General features: G+C 38.6%; 2 protein-coding genes across 4 annotated transcripts in view; one reads left to right on the forward strand and one right to left on the reverse strand.

Annotated features, from left to right (window-relative positions):
* The first annotated feature begins 8,006 nt into the window (after positions 1–8,006).
* On the forward strand, positions 8,007–17,450 carry LOC135480312 (uncharacterized). 3 transcript variants are annotated; one of them, XM_064760125.1, is made up of 7 exons: positions 8,007–8,410; positions 9,598–9,751; positions 10,140–10,232; positions 10,924–12,161; positions 13,017–13,149; positions 13,797–13,925; positions 16,804–17,450. In XM_064760125.1, exons 1-7 carry the CDS (start codon positions 8,365–8,367, stop codon positions 16,892–16,894), a joined length of 1,884 nt encoding a protein of 627 aa, XP_064616195.1. In that variant the 5' UTR covers positions 8,007–8,364; the 3' UTR covers positions 16,895–17,450. The 3 variants fall into 3 exon arrangements, with proteins under 3 accessions (XP_064616195.1, XP_064616193.1, XP_064616194.1); XM_064760123.1 differs by having other exon boundaries at positions 10,924–12,287; positions 16,804–17,447; XM_064760124.1 differs by lacking the exon at positions 10,140–10,232 and having other exon boundaries at positions 10,924–12,287.
* A 400-nt stretch (positions 17,451–17,850) lies between these two features.
* The window catches only part of LOC135480559 (U3 small nucleolar ribonucleoprotein protein IMP3-like), a 58,112-nt gene continuing 52,703 nt past the window's right edge, over positions 17,851–23,259 (reverse strand). Inside the window, exons 4-7 of the mRNA XM_064760418.1 lie at positions 23,099–23,178; positions 22,123–22,174; positions 19,453–19,525; positions 17,851–18,979 (exon numbers count right to left, since the gene is read on the reverse strand). Coding sequence (XP_064616488.1) covers positions 18,953–18,979; positions 19,453–19,525; positions 22,123–22,174; positions 23,099–23,178 — 232 coding nt within the window. The 3' untranslated portion in view covers positions 17,851–18,952. The remainder of the gene's footprint in view (positions 18,980–19,452; positions 19,526–22,122; positions 22,175–23,098; positions 23,179–23,259) is intronic.

A 23,259-nucleotide genomic window follows, 5' to 3' on the forward strand; every position in this document is an offset into this window, starting at 1 on the left:
ACCTTCCCACGTACGGCCGGAGAGGTGTTATCATGGAGTTAAGTGGATAATTGTTAAGCCATGCTATTACGTAATGTGTGACAACTGTAGGGGAATGACACGTGAATCTTGGTTGACATGTGGTTAACATGTGGTCCTCTCGCTATCGTTAACATCAATATGTTACACGTAGCGGAAGTATAAGGCTGAACATTTGTTATACATGTATATGTATTTAATTGGTTGGTGCATAACTGGGTGCTCAAGAATTTTTCACAAACTTATGTTTGTGATGCAGTGTTTTTCCCCATTCTACAGTGTCTAATGAAAAAAAAAAATTCAGTGTGACTGGAGCACGCTACCAAGTTTTCGATTTTATGGCCTATACCTTGCTTCAATGCATTCTTGCTATACAACAAGAAAAGGGAAGTGAAACAGAATTGCAAAAATAGCCTCTTGAGCGTGTCAACAGCTGTCAATCACAGCAATAGTCGGTTTCGTTTCTTGAGGTGCACAGTTTCTTGCACTGGGGTGGATTCCCCTCCTTACCATACCAGGTTTCGACAGAGCTCTATGTTATCGCTGACGTCAAGGCTGCAGCTATAAAAAGCTGTGCTTAATTTGCCGACTGACGGTAATAGAGTAGTAGGTCAATATACATTTGATGAGCGATGTTTGGATGTTAGCATCCATAAAGTGCTATACTGTCGACGTTTGGAGGCTAATATCAAAATATGGCAGTCACACGGTATAACACCGTATATAGTTCGACCCCACAGCGATGACAGTTCATTATAGCATCTGAGATGGTTTAAGACAGCTATAGACAATCATTCAATGTTATAAACTAAATGCGTATTGCTGTCGAGTGCATGACCTACTGCTTAAAAACGACTCGCATCATTTCTCGATTTATTCGATATTATTTCTTACTTTTTGCTTTCAGGATAGCTATATATTTTTGGTAGATGAAAATGTCAATAGACTAACAAAAGGGGGATGAATGGGTATAAACTATGATTTTACTTTAGCTCTTACCGTCCAGTTTGTGTCGAAATGTCATCGTTCCTTTTTCCCATCTTTTTTCTGTTCAGTTTCAACGACTGCAGTTTTCGGACACATCTTCCAAACTACTGACTTTCAATAGTTAGGAACTACTCATCACATTGTATATTTCCAACATAAAAATGTGTCCTCTGCTAAGACCTACACACGATTGCTTATCTCCAATAAATACTCAAGAGCGTGTGAAGCTTTCTGAGCTCAGAACGACATTGAATTATAACCAAATCACACAGCTCGCCTATGCTATCATTACTGAACGTTACTGCATTTCGTGATTGTCGATTTTAATACCCCGCAGCTCTGCTATCCTTGTTTCAAATTCGTTAGCTGTAGGCGTATATACATACCTCTATACTTGTGCGTACCTTCCACAATGTATTCTAGGGATTTATTAATTTAATTTGATCTGGGTGAACGCCGTATACTCCACCGGTATTCCAATACGAGCTTAAATATTAACTGATATGTACAAATGGAAATAATAATATAGAGGGCATGAGGTTTGGTTTGAGAATAGCCGATGGGATGAACAGTCTTCTATTTCTAATCGCAGAGAAAAACACTATCAGCTGTCTATATCTAACGAGTATACGGAAAACAGACACTTCCAAAATTTACTTCAACTGTATATAGCGTTCAATTAATATTTGAAGCAAAGTTGAGTCGCATCACATTCCACTGACGTTTATATGTGTGCATTTGTTTTTACATAACTGTACATCAGTAGTAAATCTCTCGTCGTTAAACACCAATCAAATAAATAAATGGATAAATCAAAAAATAAATAAATCAATAACTAGAGCTCTGTTGGAGCGAATCAGACCATTTCATATATGCTGTCTTCACCGTTCGGGCAAAGAAGACCATTTCAATCTGCCTTCACCCTCGGGCAAAGCAGACCATTTTGTCTTTACCGTTCGGGCAAAACAGACCATTTCTTTTTGCCTTCACCATTCGGGCAAAGCAAATCATTTCATTTTGTCTTTACCATTCGAGCAAAGTAAAGAACATTTCATTTTCTCTTCACCGTTCGGGCAATGGAGATCGATCGACCTCTTCAGGGTATGTTCATGCACCCTCGGGCAAAGTACCGGAAACCATTTTATTTTGTTTCCACCATCCATGCAAAGCAAATTTTTTCATGTTGTCTTCACCATTCGGGCAAAGCAAATCATTTGATTTTGTCTTCACCCGTTTGGCAAAGCAAATCATTTCATTTTGTCTTCACGACATCAGACATGTTTTTTTCAAATTAAGACAGTCTTTCCACCTGCAATACAGACGCTGTTTCGTCGGCTTGTGCCAGAGTGAAATATGAAAAATACAAATGCTAAAAAAAAATTTGCAGACAAAAAATACTATTTGAAATGTGATGAAAGCATTTTCTATAGAGTAGAATATTCAGTTTAATATTGCACATGAGAAACCGAGTCAGTTGATACATATTGTTTTTAGCTACACACAATTAACTTCCATCGTCACTGTCGTAAATGCAAATTTAACTCATGAACGGTTTAATGTGCTGATGCGCTTGATTATGAAAACGACTGAAAAGGAATAAGCCTGCAGTAAACATAGCCGCCAAGACTAGCAACTGTGTGCATCAAAGCCTTACAATCAAGACCGCATATATAGTTGCAAGCATGGTTAAGAAATGCATGCAAAAGAAAACACAACAAATAACATAACGTTATTGTGGAAAAAGACCTTTTTCTTTGTCTGTCTGCTTGTCTGTCGATCATCAACTTTTCTAGTTTTGATTATTGCTTAACACCATACTCAGGAATGTTTTACAGAAATACAATGGCGGTCACGTTTGTGCATGGTTGGGAGGGAGTCTAAGTGCCCGCAGCTTAAACCACATGACCTTTCCAAAATTACTGACGAACTTTCTCACGTGTGACATACAGACTTGCACGACAACGAACGTGGGACAGCGCAAACGGCCATTAGTTTAATGTGTTGATGCGTGTTTATTATCATCAGGGCTCCCCATGGGAACATTGAGAGCAGGGGAATGTACAAATTCACTGTCCAATTTCGGAATTGAACCCATACCTCGTGATTAGTAGTCGTGATGCACCTTCCTCGGTGAACTACATCCCATTCCACGTGGTTAAACTGATGCCAAACCAATGGCAGCCCACGCGCGCATAGGATTTACTTCGCAGAAGCAATAAAAAAACATATCCCCATTCGCAGTTTCCATCGCACATTCATATCTGGATTTACATAAAAAAGTTAACCTTCCATTGTCCAGCATTCATATGTATTTATATAAAACATTTAACTACGTAACAGACGCAATTACAAGGTGGTGTTAAAAAAAGAGAAAACAAATCACACAAGCTATTTCCATTTTCCAGGTACACTCCCGTATAATTACCACCGTTGTCACGCACGTCATTCCAGTATGACGTATAGATGTAGATGTATCGCTAAATGCCAATAAATAGACATTCCAATGTTTTACGCTTGGTTCGCGAAGATTTGGTTGTCTAGGCAACCAGAACATTCAGGAAATGATTTACTATTCAGGAAGTATAACATAGGATACAACAATTCTTTTGTCAGATGCTTTCCAGGTTATTATTAAAATATAGTGCCGTCAGCATGTAATTATCCGCAAAGAGTCTTTTTCCAGGAATGTCCTTCTCTGTACACAGGGCTTAATCGGTTGGATTTGATTTGATTAGTGTTTTACCTGGTCTCAAAAATGTTTCACTTACATGATGGCGGCCAGCATTATGGTGGGAGGAAACCGGACAGAGCTCGGGGAAACCCGCGACCACCCGCAGGTTCCTGACAGACCTAACCACGTACGGCCGGAGAGAAAGCCAGCATGAGCTGGACTTGAGCTCACAGCGATCGCACTGGTGAGAGGCTCCTGCATTGTGCCGCACTGGCGTGCCACGAAGGCCTCTCTGCTCGGTTGAAACATTTCAGTGAAATAGGCTGGGTTGAGGTGTAATGCTGGTATTACCCCCAAACAGATAGAACACAAACCCACAACTCCAGCCACCAGTGATGGGTTTGGGTATTACTAAATAGAGGAGACCGTTTCGGTGGCCTAATGGTTAGAACGTCCGTCTCGAAGTCAAGAGAGCAAGTGATCAAACCCGGGTTGGTTTACACCTCAACCCAGCCTATTTCACTGAAATGTTTCAACCGAGTAGGGAGGCCTTCGTGGCACGCCAGTGCGGCGCAATGACCCATGCAGGCTGTAGCTGTGAGCTCAAGTCCAGCTCATGCTGGCTTCCTGTCCGGCCGTAGGTCTGACAGGAAAGGCTTTAAAAATGGCACTTGCCGCTGCCTCGCTTGGCGCTAAGCACTGAGAGGTTAGAACAATGAAACGTGACTGGTTGACCCGGTGTTTAATGTGACAATGTGGGGGTCATGTCTGGAGTCTTTGGCATGATACTTCAGTGACGGCAGCACTTTGGCGGCATATTTCCATTGATTCCTCGTTGTCATATGACTGAAAAATTGTTATGTATGCGACGTTAAACCTCACGCATACTTGCATATACTAAATTCATAAAGAACATGATCCCACTGCCCTAAATTTAGCGTACCAGTGGGGTCAAGTATGACAGAGGTTTTACTAAATTCCGTGGCAGAAGTGCTATGGCGTACCAGCGCGGAGCAATGAATTCACCAATGCGATCGCTGTGTTCAATTCACACTGGTTTCCTTCTGGTCATACCTGGGAAGCTCAACAAGCAACCTGTGGATGGTCGTGGGATTCCACAGGGCTCAGCCTAGTTTCCTCCAACCATAATGCTGGCCGTTCTCGCGTAAGTAAAACAAATAAATAACTAAATACATAAGGAACATGCACTCACTGCCCCATGTCTGGTGTATTAGTGGAATCAGACGTAACACTGGTATAGGTATCAATCAATGCAGACACAACATGGACACATTTTTTTTCTTCAAGTTTCCAGTTTCAAGATCTTTTGTATCAACAAACCAGGGATGGACATAAATATAGATTAATATAAAATATTCTATAATTCTTGTGTAAAAATACAAGTATATGGTTGAGGGGAAATGCGCAGAGCCCAGAGGAAACCACGGCACTTCGCCAGGAGCCAGACACACGTTTGTAAAGCGTGGGTGGAAGCAGCAGATACTGGGTGCACGAGACCACGCAGGTTATAAGAGTTTTTGATACATTGACATGCACATCGACAACACCTTAGATGTGCATTTTTGAAACAACACTAACAGTACCACTAGTACACAGTAGTTTTTAGATAGTACTCAAGAATATTTCACTTACGCGGCGACGGCCAGCATTATGGTGGGAGGAAACTGGCCTGTCCAGGGGAAACCCGCGACCATCCTCAGGTTGCTGCTGACCTTCCCACGTACGACCGGAGAGGAAGCGAGCAAGAGCCGGGCTTGAACTCACAGCGATCTCATTACTGGGAGGCTCCTATGTCATTGCTCCGCGCTGGCACGCTTATTACCTCGGCCACGGAGGCCCACAAAACATATACATGGCATGAATATTAGTAGACATGTTTTTTCTAAATATGAATGCGCATGCACATTTGGCAATGCAATAAAATATGTCTACGATACAAAACCTACATGTCAAACAACATTTCTAGAAGTGAGTAGGTCTATATTTATAAAACATCTAGGCAGGCCTATGTTCATAAAATGTAGTGTGTATAGTATTTTTAGCTACTGGTAAATAGGCCTATCACTACGATTCAAAGCATGAGAAGGTAGGCTTATTTAGTTCAAGAGTTGCTTAATGGCGGGGTATGGGGAAAGCGTAAATATCCACCCACCGCCCACTCGGCCAGGTAAAGGCATCCTTATGTGTACTGTCTTATGGCCACTGTAGCTTATGAACATATGTAGGCCTATGAAAATACATATTAATTAGTAACTATGGAATACATGCACCGTGGGCCAGATGCTGGCATATACATGTATAGCCCACATTGGGCCTCACACGTAGGCCTACATACATGTATATGCTTATGCATGGAGACTTGTTTTTCAGTTTACTACATAGTCATAGTTCAGACATAGACCTACCGCTGGCATTTAATTACCACGAATTTACTGTGCGCTCTTAAGCCCAGCGCACACGGACAGAAGTTTTTGCCGTAAATAGTATTTTCAGACAGGGTTCGTACAGGCACAGGAAAATGAAATTCAAGGGGTTTTCCAGGTTTTTTTTGTCATTTTCAAGGCTAGTTTAAAAATACCATGGTGCAAATTATAGACTATATTTTAGGTCTGAATTATAGATGCTTTAATATTCATGTATGTATAATCAATAGTACGCTTGCAAGATCATCCGCAGGTTGCTGAAGACCTTCCCACGTAGGGCCGGAGAGGAAGCCAGCATGAGCTGGACTTGAACTCACAGCAACCGCATTGGTGAGAGACTCCTGGGTCATTACGCTGCGCTAGCGCGCTAACCAACTGAGCCACGGAGGCTCCCGCTTGCAAGAAATATCTGCCCTGCACCTCTGTAATGCGACACATTCTTTGACCCGGCAAGGGCTCAGAAAAAAAAAAAGTGAATGCCATATAACATTATGCAGGGCTTCCTCTGGGTCATTATTTTTTTTCAGCCAGTCACTTTAGTTACTCATGAGATTTTGTAGTAAATACTATTTTTCTTTAGCCATACTTCCTTAGCGGCCATGACTCTTGTAGGTCTCCTTCTGTATTTCGTTTTTATCTGCCTTGGTGTAGCTGCTAGAATCAGTTTGGTCTCTTCCAGCATATCTGGAGTTTATCAAACGTCACATTTAGAACAATTGCCCTCAAAATAATGGACGAATGCTTGGCAGCATATTTATGTTTTTTGAAAAAAAAAAGTCAATCCTTTGTTCAACCTATTTGTAGGATCCTAGTAAATGTAATTTCCTCTGTCAGAAAAATTTGCTACGAAAATAATTTGTAAATTCAGTTTATTTAAATGCAAGATTATGATCAGTACATTGGAGTAACACATTCTGAAACATTTAATTTACTTTGGATCCCCCAAAAATAGTTTATTAAGTGGAAAAGTTTCAAATTTTCGTGGTAGATAACTTCATTTACAGGTGACATTATTTCCCTTGATATATTTTTTTTTTTACAATTGAAGATGAAAGGCATCCCCCAAAATGCCATGATTCTCATTCGTTATTGAACAAAAAGGATTTCAAGCGTTATTTAATGTGAGTCAACTTGTAACAATGCTGAACCCGGGCTATGTAGATTTCTGTCAAGTAATCGTCATACCGGTACAACTGTGTTGTTGTTGTTTCGCCGAGATGAGGCCGTTCGAAATGAAAGTAAGTAGATCATTTCCATTAGAAAAATTGCAAAAATCTGCTAAAAACCTCAGAAAACTCTCATGTTAGATTTTGTATAACGTTTTCTTAAGTAAATAAATTTGTCGCCAGAAGCATTCGCATTTTTTCAATTTCAGGCAATATTTATGTTCGGGACAAAAGTTAGAGTTTCAAGGAGTTTCCAGGAGTTTTTGCCTTTCAAGTACTTGAAAATGAAATTGTATTTTTCAAGCACTTTCAAGGAGTTTCAAGGACTGTGCGCACTGTGTCAGATTACGGTGTCAGCCGATCGGGAATATTGTTTTTTTGTCCATTCTATGAAGATTCCAGCAGGGAAAGGCGGTAACTTTTTAGGTACCAGTACCGTTAGTTCAGTGCCTGGACCCTTGTTACCTCCCCTGTTCTAACAACCTGCGTGGTAAAAAATTGTATGCCAATCGGGTCAAAGGCTTTAGGCCTATACAAAGTTATAGAACTCGACAATGAGGCTTTAAATCAAAGGACAACCATAGTGTTAAGTACTGCAACCTGACTCCAGGCTACCTTTTTCTCCTGTGGGGATCTCTGCGTCTAGCATAACCTTATACATGCACGTCATGAATATGCATTTTTACGGTAACTCTTTTGCGTCGGGAGGTGTTTCTTGACTAACTTCTCAGGGCGGGAAATCACCGTCTTGGTAAAACCCATATCCGAAATCGTTCATTTTTTCTTTTCTTTTTGTTTCCTGGATATTTGTTTTATTACGTGTACCGGTTGTAAGAAAATAGAGACTTTTGAATTTTTTCAGTTTTTATCAGTAATAACGCCGGTTAGTATGCGAACAAAAGTGACTAAATGACTTCTGAACATTCCTAAGAGCAGACGACATTTTTTTTCTACTTTTTGGCCGATTTTACCAGCAAATCCGGAGTACTCAGACTAATGCAAACAGAGTTAATGACGTCCCTTTTATTTAATCATTAGCAGTCTGTAACAGGCTCATAGGTGACGTGAAATAAACAGTATGACTCGACTTGCAAGAAAAAGAAGTACAAAGGCCTCAGGTTCAGGTAAAAGATAAAATGACTTAGTTGTCTTTGATTTGAGGCGGGCTTTTTCACCTTCAGATTGTATTGTAACTTGTATTGGTGATCATCTTCAGTTGTCTATCCACTTTGGTGGAACAGGACATGTGTGCATTGTTTTATGGAAATAAGTGTTGTACTAACATAATATATACCGTATGCAGTTTAAAATATTTATGGAAACCGGAATTGTTCTATTTAATTTAAGCACCAAGCATCAAGCAAATATTTCGCAATCAGATATACAGATTTATCCCGGCACTTGTTTAAACATTCGTTACCCTTGCACATGTACTTCGGCAACACTCAAATTTTACACTTAATTTTAAATAGAGCCTAGAAGTTTCACCATTGCAAATTTATTGATTGGACAAGCAGGTGTTAAAGTATACATAAATTGTACGAAATATATACGTTTTGATTGTGATAAGCCTTAGTGGGCAGATCATATACTTAGTTTGCATAAAATAGCCCTCCACTTGATCAGTGCTCTGGAACTGATTGTGCTTTCCTAGCTTGAGGATAGTCTCTGCATGGGAAAACATGCAACAGGATTATCTGTTACTGAAGGTCTTCCAGCAACTCGTGAATGGTCGTGGGTTTTTCTCAGGTTCTTCTTGCTTTCCTTCCACCATAATGCTAGCCCACCAATCAAAACAATAAATCAAATATCAGTTATCAGATATAAAAAAAGTTTGCTCGAAATCAATTCGTGGGAGCATTCTTTCACTCAACATGATTGGGTTCTGAGAGAATACACTGACAAATTTTCAGTTTCATACAGAGTTGCTTATTTATGATTTTTGTCATATTACAATGTTGTCTTCTTCTAGCAGGCTGGGCTGACATAATACAGACTGATTTATGTTTCTGCTACTTTCTTTAATGCCATACTGAAAACACTAAACACGATCATGCCCCACCGATTAACAAAATATAGTGATGCCCAATCACTTAACTGTCTAGTGCCCAGCAATGCAATCACTTTTCTACTCAGTGCCAAGCAATGAAGTACCAAAACTGCAAAGTCAGCGGTGTAATGTGACCCTGCATTGCCCCGTGCTCTAACTTCTCGGGCAGTGTAGTCAGGTTTTACTAAGTATAATGAAGATCGGCAGTATTTAAAATGGTCAAAATATTGAAACACTTCTCTAGTACTTTTAATTATACAGAATGCAAGCAAGGGCAGACCACTCCACTCAAGAAGTTACAGAAAACAGAAAGCACAATGTCGGAAAGTGTAGCCGGGGCTGATGTTGGACTTCCAAAACCTGATACGGAGGAGGTTATCTCCCTTGCTACTGGAGATGGAACATTACAGTCCAGGTGACTTGCATGCTTATACCAAACCTTTACTTGTAGTAGGGAATTTTGGGACTGAGTAGCCTTTTTAAGCTAAAATGATGAACTCCAAACAGTGAGGTCTAATTGTTTATTGATTACTTAATATCGAGTTCTAAGTTTTGCTGCCAGACTTGCTATTCATCGACCTTCCACTCTTGGTTGTCTGCACTCATCTTACATGCAGATCTGCTTTGGCAGTTGACTCTCCTGCCACATACATGTATATACATGCACTGTGCACATTAAAGGGCGATAACTAATGGCAGTCTGTGTATCCTGCTGCTAGGAGGCCTGGAAATTTAAAATGGAGATCTCTGGCAACAAAAGGTTAGTGGCAACAAATCTGAGGTTGCATGCTTTCTACTTACAGATGCTTACCTCGGACTCTGCCCCAATCTCCAAAAATCATTAGGGGAAAGAAAAGTTGTGCCTCCTCACGGAAAATTTCACTTGTTGCTTCAAGGCATGTTGTTTGAAGTTAAAGTCAAAGAAAACACTAAAATGAAGTGTATATCAGATGAATGACAATTAAATGCTGTCCATGAAAATGGTTCGATTTATTTTTTTACAGTTTTTCCACCAAGTGACCAAGAGGGTATAAGTGACATCACCTCTGAGTGCATTCACAGATCTTCATGAATATGCATTTAAAACGATCAAGCATTGTATGTGTGTTAAGGGGTGAAAACCTGATATGACTGGTCCCAGTATTGTCAGATAAGGTGTCCGTAGAATGCAAGTTCCAAATGCATATTTCTGGTTTGAAAAAATTCCAAAAAAAAAAAAGTAAATCAAAGTTTTAAATTCGCTTTCGTCTGACAAATACTTCAAGTTAGTGTTTTCTTAGCCTTTAATTATGTTGATTGTTACATTGGTTTTGTAACCAAATGATAAGCTTCAGCCCTGAGTTCAGCCCCTTCATGGGCCCTTGATATAGATATTGAGATAAAGATTGAGTTTAAAGATTACGCATTCTCGATGACTTAATAATACATTACGCACTTTCTGAAAAATATGTCCATTACTGCATGTATTTCATGTTATAAACGTGTTTGACCTATGCTTTAGTTCTTCTGGTCTCTAAAAAATGATCCTCTGTCATCTAAAGTGATCTGAAAATGTCAGTTTAAACAACAGATTTTCTATCATCAAAGGGGAAAACATGAAGACAAGTCTGAAAAAGTAATCAATCAAGGGGGAGACAACTGTCAGGATTTGACCTCCTGTGTAAATCACCCAGAAAAAGGTACCGAAAAACAAAAAGATGATGCAGAAGTTCAGCAAGATGGTAACAGGGAAGAAAAAGAGAGGAAAACCATTTCTGAGGAAGAGATTAGTGTGTCCAAAGAAGACAGCCCCACTGATATTAACACTTACATGTACAAGGACCCTCTGAAGACACAGGAATCAGCTGAAAATACCACCGTGAAGAATGGTGAGAGTTTTGCGGATGTCATAGACATAGAATTGCAGCACAGCACAGAAAGTGTAACCTCTGTTGGCCCTATAAAGACAGAGTCCTCTCAAGTTTCTACCTCAATTGAATACAACAAAAGTTCTGGATCTAAAGTCTGCCATCTCTCATCAGAAACAACAACTCAGGACACTAACTCCAATACATGTGTTACAGACAAGAGCTTGGCTCCAGATGCCAGTACTGTTGGTTGTGTTAAACTGGCAGAATCTACCACAGCTTCAGTGTCTAAAGTGGAGTCTGCAACGTCCAAGAATGACCACCAGCCAGGTGTTACATCTTGCACAGCTCAGCCAGTTATAGAATCCAAGGGAAATAATCAGATGGCTTTGACTTTATTACAAAACAAGGATAAGCTAAATACACCTGGGAATACATATGACCCTGTGACAGCAAAGACTGATGTTCAGGCAATAAACAAGGACAATAGCATTGAGAGAATTGCAGCAGAGAATCAGGTTACAGATCAACCAATTGCACTACAGGATACAAACCAGCCTTTCTCACCACTGATTACTGATGAGCCTATCTCATCACTGTACACAAACCAGCTTGGCACACAGCAGGTTACAGATCATCCAAACTCAGCAGACATTGAAGATCAAAGACTCACCTTATCCAAGAATACAGATCAGTTGGAGCAGAGTGCACTGGAGCCAGTAACACTGTCACAAGGAATTGAGAAACCGACAAGTCTCCAAATTGTGGAAAGGTATAAGAAGAGGGATTCATCAGTTGAGACATCTCAAAGCTTGTCTGCTATAGAAATAAACACAGACAATCCTGGTCATCAACAATTTAACATGGAGCATAAGCTTCTGCCAACATTACCTAACTGCTTTATCTCTGAGGATGATGCTGTTAAGACAGAAACAGACACACCTACCACAACAGCCAAAAGTGAAACTGAAAGTAAGGGTACGTGTAAGGATGAGGATTTGCAAAGTGAAAGCTTAGAGATGGATACTCAGCCCTTTATGCCCACTGCTGATCAAGTCTGTCTGAACTCAGATGATGTAGACATGGTCTCATATGCTAGACCAGGTACTTATGACAATAATGGCATACTGCTATCTTGTGGTGTTATTTAATTGTAATTCAGTTGTGAGTGTGTGTGTGTTTTGACAAACATGTACAGTTTACCTGTAACTATGTTATCTCTGAGGCATCATGAAAACACTTCATTGGACATCTAAAGTTGATACACCATACATACATGTACATGTACCATAGTTAGATAGTGCATGAAGTTCCAAAATGTGGTCCACGCCTAAAAAGTGGCCGCCACTTTTCACTGAACAGGAGAGCCCTTATCAGTCTTTACGAGAATCAAATTTTCATTCATTTATTTGGTAAGCGTATTAAGTCAGTGCTTGTTTTACTTTTAACCAAAACAGCGACAGCTGGATTTGAAAGCACAACCTCATTGGTCAGGGGCCTGATAGTCGCAGCGTGCTGGGCTCCATAATCACAAAGCAGGCCTAGACTCAAGTCTGACTTTGTCTTAACATCATAACAGTTTATTGCACAAATATTTTTACTACAGGAATTTTCAATTTCACACTTAGAGCAGTCTTTGATTTTCATGACAAAATTGAAAATTGGCATTTAAGTTCAAATATGATCTCATGAATAATACCACAAGTTAAGATTAAATCTGACTTAAGTCTAAGATCCAGAGCCTGAGCTGGAGCTTTAACCATTTGAGCTAGCAATGTCTCGGAGAATCAGCTACGTTTCTGTAACACTGGCTGCTCTTTTTGTAATGCTCAGGTGGTAGTGTGCCCCGAGCTGTAGGCCAGGTTGAGAACATGATGGAGGACGGTGACATCACAGACTCTCAGCTCTGCAGCATGGAGTGGGAGGCCAGAGACACAATGTCATCAGATACAGGTCCAGCAAACAGGTGAGCTGGCCAAGAGGTGTAACGTACATCATTTGGGAGCAGAGTACATGTACATGTACACTTACTGTAGCTGCAGTTTTACATATGGGAGTTTATCAGGTACATTGTACATTGGTTTTCATCCAGCTTGCTTTCTTTACACATAAACACCAGAGCTCCACATTAAGAATACAGTGGCATAACCAGAAAGTACTGATATAGTGATGTCATTGACATAGTGTTGACCAACAGCTAGATTTCAGGGGAAGACTGGAATGAAGCAGAAAAACCTGACTTCTGCCATTACTACTGGTACTACAAATCATTGTGCAAGACGAAATTTTGAAGGACAGACTGACAGAAAAGTCAGTAATGTGACCACATCCTGCCACGCCAAGATATTTACCTGATTTAGTTGTTGTATATTGCCATACTCCTGATGTTCCCACTTAAATGAAGGCCGTCAGTTTTACTGAGTGTAAGGAGGAAAGAGCTGGGCTAAACCACCAACCTTATAATTTCTAAATAGACTTAAAGTGTTGTATTAATTGAAACCTGAATGTATAAAACTGCCAGTCCTTGCACTTCAAAAATATTGGAAATAAACATATGCTAGAGTTACAAACCATGTTGTATTTACACAAGAAGTGTATTATGTTTTGTCTCAGAACTGAAGTTGGCAGTCCTGGGAAGCCTGTAAGAGTTGTGTCCCCTGACACAGGGTCTCCTGCCCAGAGTCGGCCAGCAGATGGCACCAAAGTGGTACAGGGTCTGATCAAGGAATTGTTCAGCATTAAGTAAGCACAAGTATATTCAAAGCACACAGTCAATAGTTATAACAGTCAAATAACCAAAAGAAAAATAATAATTTTAATAATATTAATAAATAAGATAAAAATATACCCTCGAAATTCCTCAACTTACTCAACTGCTTCTGCAACTAATATTTTGAAACATATTCTGAGAGAACTGCGGGATGTACAGAAATAAAAGACAAATAACAGTTTTACAAAGCTTGGATCTTTAATGACACAAACAAATCATTCAATTGCATGCATAAATTCCCCTGAAAAAAAGTGCTTTAGTGGTTGAAGATGTTGAAGTAACCATTTTATTTATTTATTTGATTAGTATTCTGTGCTGTTCTCAAGAATATTTCACAACATGGTGGAGGAAACCAGGCATAGTCTATTGGGGGGGGGGGGATCCATAACCATCTGTAGGTTGAGGAAACCAGGCATAGTCTATGGGGGGATCCATAACCATCTGTAGGTTGAGGAAACCAGGCATAGTCTATGGGGGGATCCATAACCATCTGTAGGTTGAGGAAACCAGGCATAGTCTATGGGGGGATCCATAACCATCTGTAGGTTGAATAATATAAATGTTCATAATCAATGTAAATGAGCAAGTTAAGTATTTGAAATTTTGTGATGGCTTTTATTTAATATTACATCATATATGTAAATGAGTGCCATCAACAGATGGCCAACAATGTATTTTCTTTTGTCTATTTCAGGCTGAATTTTTTTTCTTATTATCATGCCACATGTTGAGATACTGGCTACTCAATATAGAGGGCAGACACCATTTCATTAACAAACAAAAAAATCACCCTTCTGATTTTTTAAATCAGAAAATCCCTGAAACAGATGGTTAAAACCTTTTTTTTTGAAGTGTGTGTGCCCAGGACATGTAGTTCTCTGCTTACTACTAAAGTAAAATGATAGGATTATGAAATGTCCAGAGCATAAATAATAACGCAGAACATATACAAATTAAGTAAAAATGGTTGCAGGCTGATTATTTTATCTTGTCCCAGTTACCAGAAATTAGCTGAACTTCACTCGGAATAATCTCTTTACAGAGCTCATCAAAGTAGGCTTCCTTGGCTCATTCTCTTAATACTTAGTTTCATGATGCTGCTGCAGCTCAAAACCTAAGCCTTTTAGGGTCATTTTCTTAGAATAAACCTGTCAAAATAATCAAGACAAAAGTATTAAGTAATCAAGCCATTTCTTTGAACCCATAAATCCATAGCTGAAAATAAATTGACAATTCACTGCCTATAGACTTTCTCATGGTCTCAAAATACAGGCGTTCAGGGTCATCCTCAGAGAGTACACCCATCTGAACTATGATGGCGGATGTGCTAAGAAATGAATCCATGTGGGTGTTAAGTATCATAATTGGTGGAATAATAGCGTGAGTAATGGAGTTTTAATTGTGGTGAAGAATAAGCTGAGTGAATGACGTGTGTGTGTATTGTGAAGAGCTTCCTAAGCCCCCCAGCAGTCAAGTGTGTGTTCTTTGTTAAACTCTAGTCAGCCACAAGCCAAACCTGCTCTCCCATACAATCAGGCCACATGGGACTCTGGCCACAATTCAGTGCTCTATGAGGCTGGGAGAATTCTTGTCTCCTTAATGGATAGAGGAGATTTCATATTTAAACACAAAGTTCAGAAACTTGGTGAAAGTATCCTTGTAGAAGTTTGAACTATGGTTATACAGTTCAGTCCAGGTTTAACTTGAGAATTGAATTGTTCTTCTAAGAGTTGAAGGTCTGTAGAATTTACAATTTTTATGTTCATTTTAGACAAGATTTGAAGGATTTCTGACCAGATTAATCTAGAGGGCATGAAGAACTAAATGTTATAAGTCAAGTGCCTTGCCAAATCTCAACTTTCTTATGTGTTAAATTGATAACTCTTTGGGTCATCTGTTCTTTATATTTCTGTAAAATGCTATCATAAAACCTTGAAAGATCGATTGTAAATTGCATCATGTCTTTCCATTTTTGTTGTGCTGAGAGTTGTCGGAGAGTCGCCATCTTCCTTCCTAAATCTTCAGATTCAGACTATTGTGATCTCAGATCTTTGGGTCGTTATGACCAGCATTTAAATGGAAGTAATTCCAGGACATATTTACACACGAACACCTACATGTACTTGACTGGAATGTACTCTAGAACATTTAATTTGCCATATTTGACCGAAAGTTCATCTGTTTTATCAAAAGACACATTTTTCTTTATTCTGATCGATTCATCCCAGTTATAGGGATTTTTTTTTTTAGATTAACTAAAGTGTTGGCATCAAAATATCATTTTAAGGTATTTAGTGCATTTTTGCCTGACAAAGCCCCTTATGTAAAGCAGCATCAGACAAGATAGCTAGATAAAAAGCAAACTTGCTGAAAGAGGTTTACATCAATATTAATAAAAATTAAAACCCATGGGTTTAGAAGGGGCAATTGCAGCATTATAAAGTATTAGCCACACAAATGTGGGTCATCTGATTTAATGATGCACTTGAATAAAGGAGCCACGTTGACTAGTGGTATAAGACGATAGGTCCAGTGGATCTGTGACCATTATGTTCAGAAATGTTTGTCTCGCGAAGAAAGAAAAATCTTGTGGAGATGCTATAAGTTAAACACACCATGCCAGTACACTCTAAAACTGGAACTACTTCGTTAAATTGGTGAAAGTCTTCATCGCCTCAGAAATGCCCTCTAGACCCTAAAAAACTTGCATCTAGCACTGTGCAAACATGTTGTTTTATGAGTAGGTTGTTTTTTGGTTTTTTTTCAAAACCTTAGAAAACCCAGTCTTATTTTCTTTCATGTTAAACTGTTCCTGGCTTGTTCCCTGTCAACAATCTCTCTTGGTTTCAGCCAGTCCTTGATAAACACCAAGAGAGAGATGGAAGCTGTTTGTGCGAGGCAACAAGGAAAAGAAAATCATAAGCCACACACTTGGCGCTGAAGATGACCTCTGTGAAAAATCACCATGGAGTTGGTATACAGCATCAACATGTAACAAGCTTGTTGTTCAAGAAATACATTATTCTATGTTGGTCATTAATTTTATGCATGGATTATAGAAATAGGTACCTTTACCATATTAATGCAAGGATAGTTTGAACATTTTAAGACAAGAAGTTTTCTTATATGCTGAGAAATGTAAAAAAAGATAGCATTTTAAGTCTAGTCAAATTTAGCTTTTAATTAATTACATGGACCTACCAAACAAGTACATGTGCTTAGGCGTTCAATCATTCCTTTTGCTTGCTGTTAGTTGACATTGGTGATATTCTGTATATTTTTGGTGCTTTGTTAACACATTGCATTTTAATTGGACAGCCTTTTTTGGTTACCAGTACCGACATCTCAGTCCCATGCTGCTTTGTCTAGGATAAAGACATTCTGTTATGGTGTTTATCTTTGGTACTGTATTAAACTTCTGAAATTCTACTCTATGGTTTGCCTTATTAGACTGCATTTTCCTGGACATTGACAACTCAGTCTCAGACTGTTTTGTTTGTAACAACTCTGCAATCACTCCCAAACTGTTTGGTTTGTGACAACTCTGCAGTCAGTCCCAAACTGATTTGCTCATCTATAACCCGTCTCAAGCAGTTGTGTTACAGCTCTCTGGTCACAAGCTGTAGCTGCTGAAGGTTGGTCATTTTCAAAGCTACCTTTACCAGAACATAATAAACCACTCAAACATCTTAACAATATCTTTCCATTTTGAACAATTCTTTGGAAATGTGGATCAGCTTGCTTAGATGATCAAAGTGTTAACATATTACAACCAAAGAGTCCCTGAGGTCTGAAGTTCGAATCCAGCTCTCGCTTTGTCAAATGTGACCTTAAGTCATGAGGTTTGTCAGGTACGTGACAGTTGATGGTTTCTTCTTGGCACACAGGTATCGTCAACCTTTAAATTTGGCCACCATCGTATATGTGAATAATTCTTCAGTACCGCATTAGACACCAAAGGAATACATAAATAAATTCTTCCTGTGAAAACACTCTCAACCGGACACCTCAACCAGTCACAGCTTAGTGACAATGACCAGTCATTATACTGTCTTAACGCTTAAATAACTGGCAAAGAAACCACAAACATGTTTTATACAATCAAGACTGGGTTTGAACCTGAACCTCCAGTGAGCCAGATGAACAATCTAACCATTAAACAGCTACATGTATTTTATTCTTAACCTGTTCTAAAATATCCTGAAAAGTCTTATCACAAACATGTTCATGTGAAACACAGGTGAAATTTATTCAAAGGGTAATATTGTATACAGTATCATTTTTGACTTTCAGAAAAAGTCTACAGAGAACCCACACTCTTTATATGTATATATCTCAATTGTACTCTTCCAAATTTTGTGATTTTATTGTTGTTTAATGCCTACCATTCAACATAACCACACACAAATAGAATGATATAAGTGATTCTGAAGTTCAAGTTTATACGCCAAACGAAATTTAATTACTTCTTAGTAGTTGCATACTGTTCAGAAGAATGTTCCATGTAGAATGTGGGTCATGTCTAGAACATTCACCTCAAAGTCACAAAATATGAACTTGTTTTGAGTTGACGTGTGCCATAAAAATGTTGTCAAGAGAGCCTCCTTCTATATTACACCTTTGATTTCTGCATTTATGTCAAAATTGAAAAATAGCCCAATACTTATGTACATGTAACTTTAAGGGCAAAGAAGGACCTTTTCACCACTTTCTTAATTCACCACTGTAACTGAAACTTGTAAAGATAATGGCGGCAATACAGCAGAAAGAAGCCAAAGTGCAAAGAAGTCACTCCCATGTAGATTCTGCTTTTTGTCCACTCTGTAACACTGCATGTAGTGTCCAAGAAATGTATGATCTTTGCGGACTGGCATCATCAGAACATGCTTCTGTTTTGTTCTCATGGGCAGAAGGGATTTTATGTCCACCATCTTTCTATGCTGCACAAATATCTCTCCCACTGCATGAAGGTCTTAATCTTAGTTCTAAAGAGCTTGTATCATGACATCAGATCAAAATCGTCTCTCTGAAAATGAAAATAACAGGGCATGGCCTTGAATACTTGTCTAATCATGGATATTGTGTACTGTACTTTTAAATTACCTAAAATTTTGAAATCGAAAATCATAATATGTCACTGTATACTATAATCATTTGTTTGCTTGCCAGACAGTTGAAAAAGATATTTACAGAGACCAGTAGGACAGAAAAACACCAAAATTTTACTCTAGATTCCCTCCAACAGAAAAATGTTTTCCCAGCATTACTTTCTATCCTTCATATTTTCAAAAGGAAACAAAAGCACAAAAGTGTGATAAAAAATATTTTATTTTTTCTGAGCTGTAAATTTTATTAATATATTTTTTACTTCATCTTTGACACAATAAATGTCAAATCACAAAGTGACAACAAAATGCAGAAAAATGATCTTGTTCCCATAAACCACATCAGTTTACCACCATTGTGTTTTCTGTCATTTTCTCTCCCCATCAAACTTACCAAATCATTGTACTCCAACACGTGCTTCCTGATGGCAGATGTATCTGTCCAGGTAATAAAGTCCTCCATATTTCTGTGAGAAGTGTACGAAAAGACATGCATCAATTTTTTGGTTTTAACTGTAAACATTATTGACCGATACAAGTAAAACAGAAAAGAGAATCTGCTTGAGTCGAAGATATTTTCAAAACTTGTTCACACCTGGATGAAATAAATTACAGAATCAGATAAATCAAGTCCAGGAAACTACATGTATTCACACTCTCTAAATTCCCAAGAAATTCAACTACTGACAACTTCAGATAAAATTTGAAAACATCCTGTGTTCCACTGGTAAGTTTGACATAGTACATGGCTACTGTAACTCTGAAAAACTATATCACTGTGACTCATTTACTTCAGCATTTTATTATACCATTGGCTGAGGTGAAGTGTGGGTGGTTACTGATGACGATGACATGATAAAAGCTGAAATATTGAGTCACAATGATTTCGTTATCCTGCTTACGTAATATTAGAGTTATGCTACTTGGGTAAGATTTGAAAATACTGTTTGTAATATTTTGCAGATTGAGGGCACGTTAAACCATGCATGACAACTTTGTCTATGGTGAAATTTGTGGAGGATGAAGGGCGTATTAGTTCACAAGCTGCGAACGCAAATCGCAACACTTGCCAACAAGCACTGCAGTGCCTACAGATGACGCATCACATAACTTCACAACTAACTCAAACCAGAATTGCACTGTGAAGATCTGCAACTGCGATATAAAAGTTGCTCTTTGCAGTCTGTCACGCCTTCTCAGACAAACAGAATGAACAACCTGGAGAGTGTTACATGTGTATTCTGATTAAAATTTGATTATGTCAAATATGGAAATAGTCACATTTTTGCACGTCCTTGAAAATGAGGACGGAGACTCAAACAGTTTGTTGGGGAAAAGATTTATATAGAGCTGCTGAAAACTGTCAAAACTCTCGCAGCCTGGCTTAAATCGGCAACACCTATTGTGATTACCTTCAACTACACTGGCTGGAAATCTGGTTTTCCTAATTGCATTTTGGGCACAGGTTAAAGTCTGCCCAGTGGGCTGCCTCAGGAGTGCATGTAATAATGCAGCATGAGTGTTGATAATGTCAATATCCTTAGCCTCAGACCACTGGGTCCTTCATCACCTTTGTAATGTCAAGCTAGAGTAAACATAGCTGAACAATGGTTAAAACTACCAAACTTACGCCGTACATGTCTGTTGCTGCTTGTTTTGTATGGAAAACCGAAAACTTGAACTTAACAGAGCCAATTGCCTCTGAACTTTTCTATGTAAGTAGCTGTAGAGCAAACATTTAACCATGCATATATGTGTATCTTATTGAACAACTTTAAATAACCGACCTAAACCCAGCTGGCAATGATATGTTTCAAAATAAAATCTAAATGACTTTGTTTAATATTTACCTGGAACTTAGAAATCTTACTGCTCTCAAACAAAGAGCAACTATTCAAATATGACCTCCTGTGTATTTGCGCTGGGCTATTTCCAGTGGTCAAATAATACAGCCAATTCAATATATTCTCACACAACATCAAGTAACCTGGCTAATATGCTGTCATATGAACATCAAATTTACAGGCAGGCCAAATCTTGTTAAGATCTAACATTGACCAAGTAATCAATCTGTAGTAGTTAGTTAAATCAGAGTGGCCAATAACGTTGAATGGAAAAAAAAAAAAAGACAAAATAGCGGGGTTTGCTACATGTACAGATATATACACTTCTCAGATAAAGCCTTATCAACTGTGGTAAAAATAATTGTTTGCAAATCTGGATTTTGAATGAATGAGTGAATGAATGAATGAACTGATTTAGCATCTGTGTACTTGATAATGCACTGACTTGTGCTAACTACCTTTTACTTGAAGGGGCTTATGCTACATTAAGTATATTGGGAATTGGGTGTGTCTAGTGAAAGACTGTTACGCATTATGGTGAATAAAAGGCATTGCAAGGCTACCAACTTTTTCTAACTGCCACATTACTACGTCTTATGTGCATCTGATACCTCAAACCTCACCCCCAGGTTAAAGTATGTGTCACTACTGTAATTCTACAACCTTTTCGCATGTTTGCAATGTGTTTATTCAAGCATATTCTGGTGTCATTTGTCTGTGTAGGCTGATATTGCCCATCCGACTATTGTAGTTTTGTCTCAAGTCAAATTAAAAATGGGCAGAAATTGTACCGGTTCTGAATGTTGCTCTCTCATGTGTGAAAAAGTTGAGGAACTAGGTGACCAGTAATAAAATATTTCACCAAGAATAGTCTCAAAAGAATCAGTTACACACCAGCTTTGAGGCAACATTTGGTTTAAGTCTGATTAAAAAAACAAAAAAACAAGAAGAAAAAAAAAGTCACTGTAGTCGCTCTTTCAAACGTGTGAGAAGACGGCAGTATGCAAAGTTAGAGTGCAGAATTTCATATTTAATTTTTGCCAAAATTAACCGATTCTCGATTGGAAACAATTTCATGAGCTTCCAGTGTGCATCAGATTCCGACGAGAACAACTATGGACACCATGAGCAGTTCACTTTGGTATACATATATATATAACACCATGATAGGATGCCAATTGGCTGGAATTGTTTAATAACACTAACCAATGAAAACTCACCTTGTGACGAGGAAAGCTGGATCCATGACTGCTTCAGGGCCTACACGGACATCTGAACACGGTTAAGGGGCAATGCACAAGTGAATAAGTTACCTTTGAAATCCACAACCTTGATGGTATATGTGGCTAACGGGCAATGTTTCTTGAACTCCATGGTTAAATATGCTTATATTTGATCACATTTTCTGTACACCATATGTCTATGCTAGGGTGAACAAAAATTTTATTACATCAATTCTTAACATTTATCTAGTGCACTACACACTACTTCTGAAGAATGTTTCATACATAGAGAAAGCTGGAAGAAATCCCATCAGGATGTAGGCTCTGGCTGACAATTCTCCACACTTACACAGAAGTTCACACAATTTTATTGAAGAGCAGCTGGAATGCAAATAACATATAGTCAGCAAATAAGAAAATGTTGTACAAATCATGTAGTTATTTATTTGATTAGTGTTTACATGGAAATTACAGATTGTTATGTATCCAAAGCTTAGATACAATCTGAAGGGCACCTGAACACTTTTAATGCATATGTAGGTCAATTTACTCAGATATGGACATTAACAAGTTATGACCCTGGTTAAGCTTCAAAGCCTTACTAAATAATCACAAAAGAATCGTGCAGCTAGGACACTTAACATTTAGGCATATGCCTTCGCTTAATAGTTGACTACCTGGTATTGGTCTTTAAGCCAAAATAAAACAAGAAAGGGAGAGGGAGAGACGTACATTTGTGAATGAGGACAAGCCTATGTCTCCTGAATAATACAAAAGTAGTGGAGACAAACATTACATCTATTTCATACCTCTTTGACTGCAGTGTTTGTCTCTATGTCTTTCAGTTAAGCTTTATGGTTACCTGGATAGCTTCCTGCTTTTATCTGGATTCTACCTGGGCTTACCTGTGGATATTGACATAACGATCAGGACACGTGTAGATCTACCAGAGATTGACAATAGCAAAGGATACGGCCTTGTTCCACGAACGTCGTGGCAGCTTTTAAGTTTTCTGCCATGTGGTTTCTTACCATGATGACAGGAAGTCGTCGTCTGATGGGTGGGAATCACAAAGTATTGACATAAGACAGTGGGTTGGGGAGCAGTAAATGAGGCAAAGCAACAAAAAAGAAA

The sequence above is a fragment of the Liolophura sinensis genome, chromosome 13, assembly GCF_032854445.1.
Source record: "Liolophura sinensis isolate JHLJ2023 chromosome 13, CUHK_Ljap_v2, whole genome shotgun sequence".
NCBI classification, from domain to species: domain Eukaryota; kingdom Metazoa; phylum Mollusca; class Polyplacophora; order Chitonida; family Chitonidae; genus Liolophura; species Liolophura sinensis.

Excerpts from the sequence above, each read along its gene's own strand:
- LOC135480312 (XM_064760123.1), top strand. The coding sequence starts at position 8,365 with ATGACTCGACTTGCAAGAAAAAGAAGTACAAAGGCCTCAGGTTCAG. Across the intron at positions 9,752-10,139 it reads GATGGAACATTACAGTCCAG|ATGCTTACCTCGGACTCTGC; the intron begins GTGACTTGCATG and ends TTCTACTTACAG. Across the intron at positions 13,150-13,796 it reads GATACAGGTCCAGCAAACAG|AACTGAAGTTGGCAGTCCTG; the intron begins GTGAGCTGGCCA and ends GTTTTGTCTCAG.